At 33.3% G+C, this 19,140-nt stretch overlaps 1 protein-coding gene across 2 annotated transcripts in view; it reads left to right on the forward strand.

The window, feature by feature from the left end:
- gny (garnysstan) overlaps nt 1–19,140 on the forward strand; it is a 60,767-nt gene that overhangs the window by 559 nt on the left and 41,068 nt on the right. For both annotated transcript variants that reach the window (XM_067287650.1, XM_067287649.1), the window contains exons 2-4: nt 7,743–7,827; nt 7,919–8,008; nt 12,295–12,383. In XM_067287650.1, the coding sequence (XP_067143751.1) occupies nt 7,743–7,827; nt 7,919–8,008; nt 12,295–12,383 (264 nt within the window). The remainder of the gene's footprint in view (nt 1–7,742; nt 7,828–7,918; nt 8,009–12,294; nt 12,384–19,140) is intronic.

Consider the following 19,140-nt stretch of genomic DNA (forward strand, 5'->3'; position numbering starts at 1 on the left):
ACATATATACAGTATATACAAGGTCTTTCAAAAAAGAATGCTAATTGTGTTGATTATTACCCAAGAATTGTGCATTGTATGCTAATTAATAGAGTAAATGTCTGAGTTTTGTTTACTGTCTGCATTCAAATGTCTTGTTGCCTACAGCCTCTAGGAAGTGCTGTGAACAAAAATAGCTACTCTGGTGGAGAGGGAGTTTTATGTTGTGTGGGCCGTAAAGTCAGAATTGGTCATTGTGTGGCACGTAAGGAAATGTTCTTGTTGGAATGTTTGCCGTAAGTGACATATCGCTTTTAAATTGTCTTGAAAGTCAAATTGTTAGAAATTATGTTGCACGATGGTGACTGATTCCGACTTGATGAACTGCAGAATGCAAAATGCTTTCTCTGTTGTGGAGTTGCTGTTTTTGTTTACGGCACTTCCTGGAAGAGTAGACAAAAAGACATTTGTATGCAGACGGTAGACGAAGTTTGGATGCATCCATTTATTGATGTACGTTGCATACTTGCCCGGTGTTTTGGGTCTGTCCTTTGCAGTCCATTGCGAGTCTGGCCAAACCCACAGTAAAAGTCTGTAAACGAAAATCAGATTTTTTTAATTTTTACAATATGATTATCTAGGAACACAGAATTAACAAAATTAGTTTCTTCTGTCTCTAAATTATGGAATCTGGTTTGCAGTCGGCAGCTTTTCTGATTTTAGTCTCGAGACTGGCCAACAGAGTTTGAAAGTGCTCTGAATTAAATTGGCTGAGATTTGACTTGATGTGCTGTTTCAATTCCACTTCATTTTTGGCATATTGTCCACTTTTGTATATTTTCTGTTTTGGCTGGTACCAGAATTGTTCAATTGGACAAAGCTGAGGAACATTTGCAATGTTGTTCTCTTTGCCGACATAATGGATTTCATATTCCCTTAGCACAGAAACTTTCTCTTGCATAATGCACAGTTGCAAGATCTACCAAAAGACATATAGTAAATAATCTGTAATTACTGTTTAAATTTTTGAATACTTACAAACATTAGTAGGGAAAGCTAAATAAATATCAGGTTTTCAGACACTTCTTTTTCCAGATATAATTTCTTTTTGAGAACTACATCACAACCAATACCTTTTAACTGAAATGTCCAGGAATATCAACTTTCTATAAAATGAAAATTTAAAATTTTATTTAAAATAAATAAAAAATTTACCAATATAATTTCCATCACAAATTTATTTATTTATTACAGTTTTAATGGTAAAACCACAAGGACAATAAATGCCATCCTAAAACAAGATATTTCACTAGAATTATTTATGTAAATATATATTTTAGAATTATGATGGTGATCTGAATGGTGTTTCTTAGGGAATGGGATCAGCTCCTCTTAATACACTTTGCAATTATTTGAGGTTTTTTTCTGACTCACTTCTAAAGTACAATATTTTACTAGACAGTATGTTAAAAACATACTGATGAAATATTTTGAACTTCCTTCCAACTTTTCAAATTACCTCTCTTTTCAATGATATTCTTTTGTTATCTGTCATTTTAATTCTTTTTTGCTCATTCCCTGAACATTCAGCAACAGACCAACCACTTTCCATCCTTTTTATTATGCTGTAAAGCATCCTTCTTGCCATTCCCATATGCATAAAATTCTTAATTGTAAAGCTTCTCCCTCTTTTCTCATGTTTGTAAAATTTGCCAATTACAATTTTTTTTTTTGTTCTTTATTGAGCTGCTCCATTTTGTTTGTGTTTGAAATATTATTGCTGTGACAACATAAATTTAGATTTACCAAGTCTGAGCAACAAGTTCTCACTATGCTAGCACATTCTCAAATTTATTTTTAAAAAAGATACTAAATATTATGCCTACCAAAATTGTCCAGATGTTTAGTTTACATATCTATGGGTATGAAAAACATTCTCTTAGTTTCCATAAATGGTGATTTTTAATAATATGATCAACAAGTAAAATGGCAAGGCCATTTTTGGGATGAGACTATGTCTCAGAGATTCAGGGCTTGACTGTGCACTGTTTTCTAAGGAAAAGAGAAAAATGAGCACTAACCAATGAGGAAAAGCCGACACTTGCTTTGACGGTGGCAATGAAGCCTGCGTAATCTACACCAGGACCCAGGACTTTCGGGTCGGAAATCACTATTACATATCCTTGGTTATGGCAAATTTAACTCATTTAATACACATTTACACACTTTTAAACATATTTTACACATTTACACACTATAAACGCACATTTAAACCACGTTTAAACATATTTAACTCACATTTGCACACTTTTAAACACATTTACACACTTTAAATGCACAATTGAACCACATATAAACCCTTTACAAAATTTTTACCTCACACAATGGGTGCCTGATGTTGATAGGGGACATGCAGCTCCCAGAAATGTTTTAGCTGTTGTTATGAGCATTAATCCATCAGGTCTCTATCAGTTAGGAAACAAGGAAGGTTTTCTTGATCGACTTTACGCTCATAATGAATTTACAATTTCTGAGAATAACTTTATTAACATTCAGGATGTACCCGCAACTTCATTAACACTTCACTCAGCATCCTCGTTAACAACTGGAAGTAAGTAAGGGTTTGTAATGTGTCACTGTAAAAGATACTGTATTGATAAAAAATGCAAATGTCGCTCAAAGAACATAAAATGCAACTCGAAATGTCACAGTAATAGTTCCTGTAAAAATAAATAACTCTGAAACATTCTTGATTCACATAAAAAAAGACTGATTTATTAATAAAAGTTCCTGACAAAGTAATTATTTTTAGTAAATTAGTTGTTAGAAAACGTTGACATATTGAGCACACTACAACAGATTTTCACAAATGATTGCATGTTGGAAAGTAACCAAGTAACCTAACCTAACCAGAATGCATAGTGGTCAAATATCATGAAAGCCACGACACAAATTTCACTTTGTGGTCGTTTTGAATTAGCCACAATGCATTGTGGTCATTTTTTTTGCTTAATGAGCAATTTCGGTCTTTGAGCCTAATGTATATACAAAATGAAATTGACAAAATCATCTTACAATCAGAAAAGTACATTTAAAAAAAAAGGATTCATTAAGTTTATAAAAAACTTGTAATATTTTTCAAAGTGAAATAGACTCACGAATAATTTTGAAACAATCTGTTTATTTACAATTGTCAGTTTTACATTTTTAAATAGTTAAATTTCAGTAATTAAAACTGAAATTGAAGTAAATTGTTCATTACAAAATTGAGATTGGCCTGAACCACTCTTACCGTAATAGAAATGTATTCAATGTTACATTTCATGTGTAGAAGTTATTATTGATAATGCATAATTTCATTTTATGTTGTATAGTGACTTCAGTTTAACAAGATTTTTAAAAATTATATATTATAAACATTTTGGTCACAGAACCATTATAAACAAATACAGTAATACCTTGGTTTTTGTTGACTTCGGTTATCATTGGTTTTAGTTTTTGTCAATTTTTTTCACAAAAAATTTGTCTCAGATTTCGTCGGCGTGCTCAAGTGACCTCGCTGCTAATTTTGCGAAAGCAAAGGGTGACCCATGCGTTTTCTGGTGCAGTGTGTGTATTATTTCTCGTTGTGTGAACATTACCTCGTGACAGCCCACCACTGGCCAACAATTATGTTCCCTGAACACTGGGAGTTCGGTCGTGGGTTTGTGCTTTGCCAGGGCGGGCTGGTCATGTGAAGTTTTCTGGGTTTCCTCCACGTCTGTAACGCCTGAATAGGGGTCAGTTACCCTTAAACAGATTTCCCAGAAGGCATTATTCCCTTCAATACGACCATTGTAAACGCGTACAACTACTATTACATGACAATTATGTCACACTTTACCACGGGACAATATAAGCTAGAAGCTCATGTCCAACTAGCTTCTACAAGACAAGACATTACCCTGCATGTCTAGCTGAATGATTCCATTGCTTTCATCTTAATGCTTTTATATTTATGCTAATTAGTCTTTTATGTTAATTTCTTATTGCTTTTAGTATTTAACATTATATTAATTCTATATAAAATGTGTTTTTGGTATGTATTTTGGAGTGTCTAGAACGAATTAATTGAATTTACATTGATTCATATGGAAATAATTGCCTCAGTTTTCGTCGGTTTCAGATTTTGCTGATTGTTTTCAGATGGATTATCTATGAAAACCGAGGTATCACTGTATATTGGGTTGTGTGAGTGAAAAGTTTGAGAAACGCTGGTCTGGAGGAATCTCTTCACTATCACAAAATTTTCTCTTAACATATTAATTTCCTGTTTTAAATCTTTCACTTTTATAGAATATCTATACCTTTCTTACACAGTTGCCAACTTAGTCAGTTCATATGAATACCAATGTATCAAAGATTGTTATATTCTCTTTTCTGTATATGCTAGTTATCACTATCTGAAATTCTTAAATTTATATCCAAGTATTTTATTTTTTCTATTACCTGAAATAGCTGAAAACAGTCGGGGTTTATCCCTGGTAAAGGAACTCATGAACAAATCTTGAACACAACAAATTGTTGAAAAAGCCTATGAATTTAATGTCAAAGCTTACCTTTATTTCATAGACTATACCAAAGCCTTTGATTGTGTAAAATGGCACAAATTGTGGCCTGCTCTCCAGAACATGGGAGTCCTGAGCCATCTTATTTCGATGATCAGAAATTTATATGAAAATAACTCTGCAAGAGTAAGAGTTAACAAAACTATGTTTAATACATTTACATCTGAAGCTGGTGTAAGACAGGGATGTATTCTTTCCTTTTTACCCTTTAATACTTATTCTGAAATAATCATGAGAAGGGTATTAGATAATTGGGATGGAGACATTTCCATTAGGGGCCATAAATTTAACAATCTGAGATACGCTGACGATACACTTATTATAGCATTCAGTGAATCAGAACTTGAATATATTATGAAATGTCTTGAATCTGAGAGCAGGGAATATGGATTACTGATTAATGGAAGTAAAACAAAAGTTATGATAATTGATTGTTCCTTGACACAGACTAAGGAAATTGCAGGCTATGTTTACCTTGGATCACTTCTTACAAATAAAGGAGGATGCAATAATGAAATTAAATGCAGAATTTGCCTTGCTTGCAATGCAACCTCTAAATTATTTAGAATTTGGAAAGATTCTGCAATTACTATTTTTAATAAAGTAAAGCTCATAAGAATGCTTATTTTTCCAATTGCCACTTATGCCTCAGAAACCTGGACCATAAATGCCATTTCTCGGAAGAAACTTAATTCCTTTGAAATATGGACATATAAAAGAATGCTGAGAATCTCTTGGACAGAGCACTGAATAAATTGCTCCATTCTAAATCAACTGAAAATCACAACATGCCTTACCACTAAAATATACCAATCCTATCTTTGCTTTTTGGGACATATTTCCAGATGCAAAAATGGATTTGAGAAACAAATCCTAGAAGGGAAGATCAATGGCAGATGTCAGATTAGGTGGGCAGACCAAGTAATGATGATTACAGGGCATACAATGTATGAAGCCATCCCACGTGGCACAACACCAGGAGCAGTGGAAAGATACAATTAAAATCGTCAATTCGTAATATCACCACGCCCTCTGAAGGGCATAGGACTGAGAAAAATTCTTTGTATTGCTTCTTTTATTTTTTTTGTAAGATCTTCCCAATTGCTTGCATCCTGATTCTTCTGTATGCTTCTCTAATCCTTGTTCATAATGTCTCCTTAACACAATTGGTATCACTTCCTTGTCACTCTTTGTTATTATATTTTTCTCTCTTCCTAAATTCATCAAACTTTTCATCATATCCTCCCATTTCTTTTCATCTTCCAGAAAAATGTTAGATTGGAGAGGAAATTTCTTTACTTTATTCCTTCTTTAAGATGTCTCCATTGAAGATATTGATACAATATATGGTTTAAATATTATTAATTTTAATTTAATTTCATTTGTAATTTATTCTTATTTTGTATCAGTATAGAAAGATTGGCAATTAAAACTAAATTTTGAAAAGAATAAACAAGCAAAGAAGGTTGTAAACCTGTTGTAAACAGATAAGGAATTAATTTAAAATATAGCAGAATTTTGTTTTAACGGATCATGGAATAATGGATTTTTTCTTACTCCATGTCTGGTAAACGTCATATTTTTTTCAACCTTTAATTAATAATTCAATTTTTGTGGATACTGAATTTAAAAAAAAAATACATTGTACGCTGTGCAAACTAAGTGCATAAACATCATGGTTCTCACTGCTAATGTTGCAGCTGTGCATTAGTGCCCTCCTGTAGCACACTAATTAGTGGAAGGAAACTATTTCTGGCTTAACACTTCTAGATATGCACATGTGTGCAACAAAGGTGGGCTGCACCTTTTTTGCAGATACATGTTCAGGAATATTGCATCTTGAAATTGTGTTCATACTGACAATTCACCAAAAGAAACCCAGAAATGTCGTGTCATCACAGCAAACCAAGATGGACAAGATTTTTAACATATCATGAAGTGCTAATGATCATACGTACGTTGTTGCTTTTTGGCTTATAATGTATACAGTTTCTGTCAGCTTTCTTACAGCATTATATACAATCTTGTAATATATGTATTTACATAAAGTAAAGGATAGAAATCTCAATAGACTGAATAATTTCGAGTACAAGTGTTTTTTTACGTAAGGGTTTAAAAAACAAAAAATTTTTTGAATAATGGATATTTTCCTGGGAGTGTGAGAGATCTGTTGTTTGCAATATAACAGATTTTCAAAACAACATATGATTTTTGCAGCCATAGTGATCTGTTAAAACAAGATTCTACTGTATATGCTTTCCACCTCAAATTAGTAGCAGCTTGCCTCTGTACATCATACTTTTTCTTTAACAATAGAGTCATGCTGGTTATCTACTAACACCTTTTAGAGGAAATTTTTTGAATTAAAATAACATGACTTTTAGTTGGAAGTTTATATATAGTTAATCGGGGGGCCTCCTACCTCTAAGGTTTCCATATCTGGTCTCATCTTTTGTCTATATAATTCTGTTATTTAGATTAAGGACAGACGGATGGACGACAGTGGAAATTTATAGGTCTACAATTTTTTCAAAGTGCAGCCCAATAATTTTCAAAGCAATTTTATTACACAAACTTAAAAGTTAGAAATCATAATAGTAAAATTTATTCTTATCTGATTCTCTTTTCCATCATATTCTAAATTACTAAATGGTAGATTAAAAAATTTCATAAATATAAATTTCTATAAGAAAATATTTGATGAAACTGTCTTACAACATCTATGTCATTTAAAATTATTCTTATGCACATAGTTTTTAAATAATAATGTAGTATATTGATAACTGGTTATATTTTTATTTTTATAACATAACAGAAGTTAAAAAAACAAAAAACCAAAATGACTTATTGTGGCATTGTCATGATACTGGGCTGCAATTTTTAATTGTATTTTAATTTAAATAAAAATTTTGAATTGAAATTATGTGGCTTCCTGTCCATACTGGATGTTCATATATAGTTAATGAGGGTCTCTGGCCCATAAGCTTTCCATATCTGATCTCAATTTTCATTTATCTAACTCCATTCTTGAGATTAATGAAAGACACATGGAGTGGGAATGTATAGGTATTTGCAGTTGTTTGAAAACTGAACCCAATAATTTCATATGGAGTTCTTATATTTTAAGAATTTTCTGATATTTTATGAAATATGCAGGTGCAGATAAACCACCCATGTATGGGGATTATGAAGCTCAAAGACATTGGATGGAAATAACTGTTAATCTTCCTGTTAAGGAGTGGTTTGTATTTTAAAAGTTTTTATGATAATTTTATTTTTATAGTTGAACATTTTTATGATATAATTAATTCATTAAATATTGCTTTTGAAAGGTATCAAAACAGTACAAAAAATGATTTACTGTACTGGGGTTTGGATTATCCTCCTCTTACTGCCTACCATAGTTTACTCTGTGGTTATATGTAAGTAAAATATTCATTAATTTATATATACTATAATTAGATTGTTTACTAAAATAGTAGCTTGAAATATAAATTCTAATATCACTTTTTACTAATGAAATGTTTGGATTTAAGATTAAGATTTTAGCTATTTAACCTGACCTGTGTTATTCCCGACATATCTTGGGGTCATGACCTCTGACCCGGAGCATTGGACTTGAGATATCTCATTTCCGTTTAGGAACATTTTTTAACATCCAATGTCACTACTTGTACAGAAATTCGAAATTAGTGACTCATATCAAAAGAATCATTATGTTATGTAGTTTTCGTACATCAGGATATTATAATAATGGGAATAGTTGTTTACAAGAAATCACAAAGGAAAGTAGACCATCAGTTTGTCTGTTTCGACACGGCAGTGGCTAGGAGAAATAGCACTCTGAATAAGTTAGAAATGATCGAATATTTGTTTAATTTAGGTTCCAATGAGTCTGAATTTTCAGATAGCAATGACGAATATATACAAAATGAAAATGTAAGTGATGGTAGTAGTGATATTGATCACAAAATACCAAGAAGTGATATGGAGGCTGATCACATGGTCGTACTCGAGGAAATGTCCATGATTTAGTAGTGATGATGGCTGGATCTGTATGAACTTCAGAAACCGTCAAGTAAACAGTTTCACACGACAAGCAGGAATCCAATGTAATTTACAGAGTGATGTTACATCATTTGAATGATTTAGTGTATTTTTTGATGATGAACTTGTGGACAAGATCGTTGAAGAAACAAACAGGTATGGTGATAATTTAATGAACTGTGATGATTTACGGGAAAATGGTTATATAAAAAACTGGAAACTGGCAACAAATCCAGAAATTAGAGAATTTATAGGACTTATTATGGTCACAGGTATCATTAGAAAAGTACGTACTTTACAATTGAAGATGTTTTATTCTATACCATTTTTTCTGAGTGCAATGTCGAGCAACCACTTTCTGCTTTTATTGTCATGTTTGCATTTTATAGACAATAATCAAGCCTCAGGTGGTGGTGATAAACTGCATAAATTACGCAGTGTTATCAATCATTTTTGCCACAGGTTCAAATATGCTTACATCCCAGATGTAAGCATATTGTGTGTGTAGATGAAAGTCTTATGTTATGGAAAGACAGACTGGGATTTTGACAGTATATACCGAGCAAGCATGCTTGTTTTGGAGTAAAAAGCTTTGAAATTTGCGAGTCATGTTTGGGACTTTTTAGTTTACACGGGAGCAATGACAGAATATGGAAATTTTGAAGGTGGGCAAGGTGAGAAAGTTGTGCTTACCTTATTAGAACTGTTGCTCAGTAAGAATTACAATGTTTTTTAAGACAGGTTTTTCACCTTACTGACATTATATATGCATATAATGACATTAGCCACAATGCTTCTGGATAAACAAACATATGTATGTGGAACCATAACCACAAATTGAATTGGAATGCCATGCAATTTTCCTGATTGTAAACTGAAGGTAGGTGAATTTATGGCCTGTCAAAAAGATGGTTTGTCTGTGTTTTGTTGGAAGGATAAGAGGGATGTGATGATTCTAAGTATGACGAGTAACAATGAATTCTCAAACTCTGGTAAACATAACAGATCAGGAGATATAATAATGAAGCCGAATTGTGTTTTAGAATATAATCAAAATACGGGTGGAATTGAATTGATCTGTGTGATGGAGTGATACACAATTATCCGTGCGTGAGAAAAACAGTGAAATGGTACAAAAAAGTGTTTTTTCACATGCTGGATATTGCAATATATAATGTTTGTGTTTTGTATTGCCAACGTACAAAAAAGCAGATATCATTTCTTGATTTTCAGATGTCTGTTGTTAGAGAAGTGATGGAAAAGTTTCACACAAGCAGACATGTAACCCGCCGTGGTTGACCATCACACGAAAATCTATTACATTTATCCGAATGGCATTTTCCCAGTCACATACCAGCAACAGATAAGAAAAAACATCTAATCAGCATGTGTAAAGTCTGTTCAGTAAGCAAAAAGTGAGTGGAATCACATTACCAGTGTGAACAATGTTCTGTTCCACTATGCGTTGTTTTTGCTTTGAAATTTACCATACTAGAATTAATTTCTAAAATAAAATTTTTTGTTTTTACATTTATTAATATGTCTATTTTCTGTGTGCAAAATATAAAGTAATTTGGAATGATATAATGGCACCACGTGATCACATGGAACAAAACATGTGATCACATTAGACTTAACATTGAAAAAAATTCAATGTGGAGCAACACATGACAGAGAAAATATTCACCACGTGATAGGTTAAATGGCTGTTCTGAGGTACATTAAAAGCCAACACATAAGCAACAAACAAAGCTAATCACTATTTCGTTCAACCATTTCATCAATTATCTGTTTTGTACCGAAATTTACTTGTTTCCTTTTTTAAAAATATATCTTATTTTTAATTCCTGTAACTGAAACTTCAATTAATAAAATTAATTGAAATGCTTATAAACATTAATTAAACTTTTTGATCCACACTTTTTGTCAGGCCCCACTAAAAAGGTGTTTATTCATACATAAGTCCTTATAAGGAGTTCTGCCCACATGCGTGCGCATACACACACACACTAACAACTTCCATACATACAGAAACCTCCAAATTTTTTGCATTTCTCAACATTTCAAGGTCCCGAGTCCAAAAATTAACAAGTAAAACGGCAAGGCCATATTTGGGACAAGACTATGTCTCAAATATGGCCTTGCTCGCTACTAAGCGGGATCACTTTGATGCTCACGGTGGTCTTGTTCTCATTCTCCAATCATCTTTGGTATTGCTGGTTTTGAGCGCGATCATTCAAACTTCACTGGCCACAGCCATGACCATGAGGTCTTCTACGATGCATTTTGATTGAAATTAACCTATCGAATGTTGAAATTTCTCTCCGTTGCATGACACCCCAGGTTGAATTTTTGTCAATGCGAAAATTTCCCGTTTTTGAAAAAAATAATGGTGGCTATTCTATCGTTCGCAATTACTTTTTTATTTTGCACAAACTAAATATATATATATTAATAAATGTAAAAAGAAAAAATAAATCTATTTCGGAAGTTAGTTTTAATATAAAATTATAACAACATGCCATCTAGTTTCAAAAAGTTCCAATGATGAAATGAGATATCTCTGGTCAATCGGTCAAGGTTAACACATAGCAACCAGAAATGTGGGGAATAACACGGGACAGGTAAATGGGTTTTTTTCAAACATTTGTTTGTCAAAATTTGATTTAGCAACATTCTCTTTTCGAACTTCCCAAAGCACGTGTTTGTCAAAATTCAATTTCACAATATTCGTATTTCCAACTTACTAATGAGGAACACACATGCAAATCTCGCACTACTGCCTGTTTGTAGAGAGTGCCACCATTTTGTATTTTATTGTGTTTCGGTTCTCGGTCTCCTGACTACCTACAAGTCTGGTTTTTTTTATGCATGCATGATTTGGGCACCTAATACTCTGTGCCAAATTTCAACTCCTGACATGTACTCCTTCATACCTCTAAGCTGGTAAGACAGCAGGCAGTAGGATTTTATAAACAAGACATAGTCTTGTCAAAAATCTTGGGGGGGGCATATTTTATTCTGTTATACATATAACAGAGTCAGGAAAGTAAAAATAGAATCTGAATGAAGTTACTTGGCAGGGTAGAAATATAGATTGTATATTGAAATGAAATCTAAAATCATTTAAAACATATAAATTAAGATTATTAAGACTATTATAAAGTAAATATTATGTAAAAAATTATTTTAGTTATTTATGTAAATTATTGCCAAGTTTAAAAAAAAAAATTTTTTTAAACTTGGTAATTATTCTAGTTCCAGTGTCAGAAAGCTTCAATATAATGCAATTACAAAATGAATTTTGAGGTATAAAATTATATAAATAATATATAACCCTCTTCAATTACACTGAAGTTTAGAGTGTGATTTTTAAAAATACAATACATAATTAAACTATTTAAATTTCCTATATCTAGAGAGGAGAATATATAAATTTAATATGACAGTAACATACCTGTAATTATAGGACCTTCAAAAAATCTAATTACAATGTGAGAATTCCTTATGATATCTTGAAGAAAGCAAACTTTTATTATTGTATCAGTAATGGTCTATTAATTACATTACTAAATGAGTTAATATTTTGTAATAATATATTTTAATATAGACCATTGAAATATTTTTTCGTATCTTTAATTTTTGTGAATTTATTTTACAGTGCTCAATGGTTTGATAAATCATGGGTAGCTTTAAAAACTTCACGTGGTTACGAAAGTTATGATCACAAGATTTTTATGAGAGCAACAGGTATGTTGAAAAAGAACTAAATAAATAATTTAACAAACAGTTTTCTTATATATACAGAGGATGCCTGTAGTATGTATATACTAGAAGTCAGACATAAAATTTTTGGATTTGTAAAGAAGCGCTCAGTCAAAAGAAATTACAACTAGTTAGCTGTAGAGAGCTTTACATTCTGTTTTGGTAATACGATGAATGGCAAAAGTCAGGAAATACCTAGCTTGTAATTTATGATGCATTAGCTATACCAGGTAGTTTTTTTTCTTGAACATTTTGCATTTCAAAACTGCAAAACTTGAAGATTATTTTTCAATATTATTTTAATATTTTTGTTAATATTGTCACAGACAAAAGACTAATTAATTAAGTGAATTAATTCCTCCCACCATAGCAGCAGTTAAAGGATGTACTAAAGTTCAAATCGTGTCCTCCGATTTCTGGTCTGTCAAAAAGAACACCTTATGACTCCTTGAACACAAATTAAGTCTATTTATTTAACACTATTTACAGAGATACACAGCAATTCATCTTGATTGCTACTAACTACGCTGTCTTAGTCCATACTTGTTTCTCCTTACACAGTCTTAGGCTAGGCTCCCTTCTCCCAACAGTTCTGTTGCCTTATATCTAAGTTCTAGATCCATTGGCTGACAATCAGGAGCTGGGCTTTCTATCAGATCCACCTTGGTTGGCATACCTATCTCAACTTGTCCAGGATGACGCCAATCGCCCCTTCTCAGAAAACGTGCTCCAAGTGAAAGCTTGTCACTATGCGAAACCTCCTTGACAGATATCAATAGAAAGAGGTATCCATTCCTACAAAAATTTCTAGTGCACATTCTCCCCATCCTGTCTCTCCATCCGGAAAAGACAAGAAGTTGGTGACAAATTACTTGAACAGTTTAAATCTTAGACTTTTGGTCTCTGACAAAGACAAAGTTTGTGCTTCTTTTTTTACAATTTCTTTTGTAGGGCTAATGACTTCCTGTTATAGTCAGGATTAGTTTTGTTAACAGAAGATTCAACTCTTGCAGTTTCGAGAAAAGTAAAGGTTATCATTATTCCAGGAGTAGTGTCAACATTATCTGGACCCCTGGATCCACCAGCCAACATAGCATGTACCAGATTGTTTTTTGAAGTAAAGACACACAAATCTGCTTGGGTCCTTGTCCTTTGGTGAACAAACATTCCCATCAAACCTATTTTTTAAAAAAGGCTCTTGCTAAGAAAATCACTGTGCTAGATCCTAGCTTCAATCTTGTCATTTCTTCTGCTTTTGAAGCAAAGTCTCTTAGAACTAGAATTATTGGAGCTACTCCTCCAGATTCGTATTGTGTTTACAAAATAGATGTGGTCTCATTTGATCTGTCTGTTCCCATTTTGAGGCAGTCATGCTTGCAAACACTTCATTGATTGAGAATAGGTATTCTATACCTCAAATTGAGGGAGGCTCTTTTATTAGTTGCTGAAAATAACTATTTATGTTTTAATGGTAGTATCATTCCTACGCACCTGGAAAGTCAGGGATTTTCATTAGTGTTCGGAAAAGGTCATGGAAAGTCAGGGAATTTGTCGAAAATTGTCAAAAAGTCAGGGAATTTGTCTCCGTAGCTACCTTGTTGATTTTGTTTGCTGAATATGGCTGACCAAGCATAGCCATCCACAGGCAGCAAGAAGTAATGCTGCAATCTTTAATAAGAAAATATACCAGAATCCATTTTGAATCCAAAATGGCATTTTTCACCATTCTGAAGCCATATAATATTACAGTTGTGGATTAATAATAGGATAAACTACTTTTATGTAATAATGTTTAATTTTTAATTTTAATAATTCAGCGATTATAAAAAAATAAATTTGTTAATTAGAATAAAAAATAACTAATTAAAAATTAGTTTACAAACTTTTAAAACTTGAAATCGTAATTTATTAGAATGTTCATTTCAAAATAGCTAAATAGATCAGTAAAAATCTGTAATTTAATTGTTTTTCACACTTAAAACATTACTACATAACATAAAAAATTATAAATAGCTACCTGACATATACAGTAAAATGCTGGTGCCGACTTGTAGCTTTTTACATTTGTTGTTACGATTTTCCTTGAACGTACTTTACTGCAAGCATATTTTTTCCTCCTCTCCCGTTAATTTCCACAACTTTGATACATAGTTTAATAATTAGTTTAACAGAAATGACATTGGGTAACAAATATCACTGATTTTGGCAAATTTAGGGCTTAAAAACTGGCAACATTCATCATACCTGTAATAGATATACTGTAGCTAGTTTTGAAAATCAACTAGGGGTAATCCAATAGTTTAACCAATGTTAACTTGCTTATAATTAAAATTTAAAAAGCTGGTAAATTTTTAAAAAATTAATTAAATTACTATAAAATTAAAATAAATTTGATTATCTTTTGTGCGAAACAACACCAAAACAATTTTTATAAAAATACACTTACGTAAAAACCAGATAACCGGAGTGGTTAGTATTCGGGTCGCAAACGTTTTTGTAGCCTCTTCTAGGCTCTTCTTCAGGCTTTGTAGTAATAAATCTACGCCAATCGTTGAATTTCGAACATATTCCTTTTGGAAAGAACCATGTTTCGAATTCCGTCACGTGAAATTCGAAACATGGTTCTTTCCAAAAGGAATATGTTCGAAATTCAACGATTGGCATAGATTTATTACTACAAAGCCTGAAGAAGAGCCTAGAAGAGGCTACGAAAACGTTTGCGACCCGAATACTAACCACTCCGGTTATCTGGTTTTTACGTAAGTGTATTTTTTGTATGAATTTCCGGTGTGTAAAGAAGATTGAGTATACAATTTTTATAGTTATGTTGCAAAAGAAAGAGATTTGTAGTTACGATTCTATTCGCTGAACTTCTATATTTTATTAATGTATAATTGTAATTTCGTTTGATGTTTATTTCTGTATTTATTTTATTTATTTAAATTCTATGTTTTAAGAATTCCAATTTTTGTAATACTATGACGTCATAGGAATACAAGTGTGACATTCCAGAATTGTCTCAGAACTCACTAAAATAGAAAAATTTTAAATAATTTAATTATTAGAGGAAAAAAAAGAATGAACAAAAATTTTTTATAGAAACTTGAGAAATAGTCTAGATAGTGCAGCTCCCAAGATCAATCATTTGGATTGGAGTCGGATTTTCCATTGTTTGAAAAGACAATGATGACTTCTGCAAACTTCAATTCTTCGATTGACATAAGTAAATCGGAGAATCCATTTGATCCCCATCATAAAGCATGGGTGAGGGTCCAAAACCAATCCAGGAAACGATCAAGGGACAGGAAGGTGATAAAAGCCAGTGTCTCAAGGACACGAGGCTGTCAAGAGTCATCTCTTCCGTAGCCATTGCCACCAGTCACCCTCAGTCATTTGCCTTTTCCCTGCACTTTATCTCTGCTATTTTACTGCCGCTGCTGCCTTTTCCTTCCACAAATTAACAGTTGCCTTTCAAAAGGAGGACTTTTCTAACTTGGGAAAAACATGAATGATTTACATTAGTGCTAGACATTGAATGAAAATCAAATGAATTTTCCTTTCCATATCGTTCACTGAACATTGCTCCAGATTCCACTAACACCGTTACAAACTTAAGACACAAAACAAAGACAACTTTAACTATATTGTAAGCATATTTGTACAATAAATGGGTTAAACTGTAAAGAAGTGCCTACTCCATCCATCTGTATCACGTTTCTCACATACAGTAGAGAGTCATTAATCCGAATCGCTGGTTATCCAAACGATTTTCAGTCGGACTGTGTCGTGCTGAATTGAACGTTTTTGATACTAGATTTACTTCTAAAGTATAATTTTCATGTTTTTATATTCTTCAATATATTTATTTTGTTTGTACAAAATAAAGAAATAATTTTTAACGATACAATAGCCTCGACTATTATTATAAAAATTTTTGTTAGGCTTAAAATTGACGAAAATTTAACATGAAGTGACACGCAATGGAGAAAAATTTCAATATCGGACAGGTTAATATATTTTTTCGTACATAATTGGTTATCCGAACAACCCCAGTCCCCAATTGATTCGGATGAACGACTCTCTACTGTACTTATTAGTCCCTCGACTTTCCTGACTTTGGGAGAATTAACTTTATCCCCTTTATTTTCCCAAAGAGAAAGAGTTGTCATATCTCACACAAGCAAAACTCGAAGTTTCAAATCTTCTGTTCTAATTGACATTTGAAATTTTGCTAAACCTGAGGAAGGCTATTTAAGATGACTGAAACATTAGTTCATTTAATTAAAATTTGCTATAAAAATGAGAAAGATGGTTTGTGATATCATTTGCAAATAGTTCTAGTCATGTTGAAATAAAAAGATTGAAGTCAGAACAAACTTCACCGATAAGGTTTTTAATAACCTGTACAACCATGACACTCCCCAGGGTGTACCAGCAGACCCACTGCCAATTGACCAGCCCGGGACATTATGCCTGATACAGCGCCTACAATTGCAAAAGTGCAGCACTTTGCCATTTTTCAGTGATCATTAGATTGCTGAAAAATGGCAAAGCTGCTGGACTAGATCTGGTCATTACAGAAGCGATCAAGGCTGGTGGTAACATCCTGCACCATTGTCTTCATCTACTTGTCAAAACAATTATGGCACACAGAACAAATACCAGCCATCTAGAAGAAAGCTATTATCGTGCCAATCCACAAGAAAGGCAACAGCCAAGATTGCAGTAATTATCGTGGTGTGAGTCTTCTTTACATTGTCGGCAAAGTATTCATGAAGATCATCCAATCAAGGTTACAAAAACACCGCAAAGAAACCAGTCGAGAAGAACAGGCAGGGTTCCATCCTGGTCATGGTTGCTGTGATCAAATCTTTGCCCTTCGTCAGCTTGTAGAAGAAAGGACCAGATGTGGCAAACGGACTGTTGTCATATTCATAGTAAATCTATGTATATTGACTTCAAATCTGCATTCGACTGTGTGTGGAGAGCACTGGAGAGTGAACATATCCCACAAAAAGTCATCACACTCCTAAAGGAAGCCTACAAAGATTCCTCCAGTCAACTGCAAATCCGAGGGGAACTGTCTGAGGAGTTTACCATTCAGACAGGAGTTTGCCAGGGAGATGTGGCCTCCCCACTGCTGTTTAATATTGCAGCAGATGCAATTATGAGGAAGGCCTTTGATGGGAAACATGGTGTCCAGTTTGAGGATGGCCACTTTCTAACTGATCTAATGTTCGCCGACGACAGCACCGTTCTCGCTGACAACAATGCAATGGCCACAGACACGCTTTATGATATCGTCACTATCACTCAGTCATATGGTCTTAAAATAAATGTGGACAGAACCAAAGTGCTCACGACAGATGGATCGTTAGCTACTGTTTACCTCAATGGACTCCAGATTGAGCAGGTACAAGAGTTCAAATACCTCGGGTCACTGATCCAGGAGAGGTAAGTGGCATCGTCGAAAGAAACTCACGCCCAAATTGGACAGGCAGCCCATGAATTTGCCTCACTCAAATGGTGTGCATGGAAGAAGAATAACATCTCTATGATGACCAAGATCTGCCTGTTCCATACACTGGTCATGCCAATCCTTCTCTATAGATCAGAAACTTGGAACCTGTTCAAGACAGATTTGGCCAAACTTGAGACCTTTCAAATGAGATGCTTGAGACATATTCTTGGTATCTCCCTTTGGGATCGCATTACCAACAACGCCATCCAGGCCAGATGCCTACAGCAACCAGCTATTGAAATGCAAATTGAACAGCAATGGCTGAGATGGTTTGGCCATGTGTGCTGAATGGATACTAACCGAATACCTCACCAACTGCTCTTTTGACGGTGACCTACCCTGTGGAAAATCCAATGCACCGCATCTAAGAAAACATAGACCAAACAAATTGAAGATGACCTCAAGAACCAACAGCTTGATCTGAAGCAGGCGAAAGCGGCAGCCATGGATCGAGGGCAATGGAGAAGCATTGTGGAGAAGGCTCAACTTCCTGCGGCATCCACAGCAGCATACTGGTTGCTTGGACACCCCCAACCAAATGCTAGCTAGGGATCAAAGAAGAAAGAAAGAATGGGCAATTAATTATCATGATAAAATGGAAATTGTTCTTGCTTTATGTCTTTGAAGAATTTTTATAATATATCATAAAATTCCAGCTTATATTTGGAGTTTGGTGTTGCTAGAATATCAGTATTAATAATAAAAGCAATAGTTTCTTTTTGGATCAGATTGGTGAAATTCGATGATAAAAGTTATGTTGAATTAGCGTATAACAAACTTTATAAATTGTGTTCAATGATAGATAATTATATATATACAGTGGACCCCCGATATAATGTGCATGTTAGGCGGGAAACAACACCCGCGTTATGCTGAGCGGAGCGGTGGCAACATAATAAATTTACTCAGAACAATTTGAGCTACATACTGAAACATCCCATCAACTACATACATATTATGTATTTTAATAAAAAAAAAAACAATTTATTTATTGTTTTATTAAAATTCACATAACAGTTATACATCTTAATAAGTACATACTGTATATGTGTTATTTTATTTATGTACATAAGGTACACTTGAAAATACAGTACTGTATGTAAAAACAAACACTATCTATAACTTGACTAAAATCTATGTATTCGACATCATTTCAATTACAAAACATTACTTAAAAAAGTGAGTAATTTTTGTTTGTTTGCTTTTTGGTAACTTCTGTAT

This window comes from Centruroides vittatus, unplaced genomic scaffold (assembly GCF_030686945.1).
Source record: "Centruroides vittatus isolate TY-2023 unplaced genomic scaffold, ASM3068694v2 scaffold_576, whole genome shotgun sequence".
NCBI classification, from domain to species: Eukaryota; Metazoa; Arthropoda; class Arachnida; order Scorpiones; family Buthidae; genus Centruroides; species Centruroides vittatus.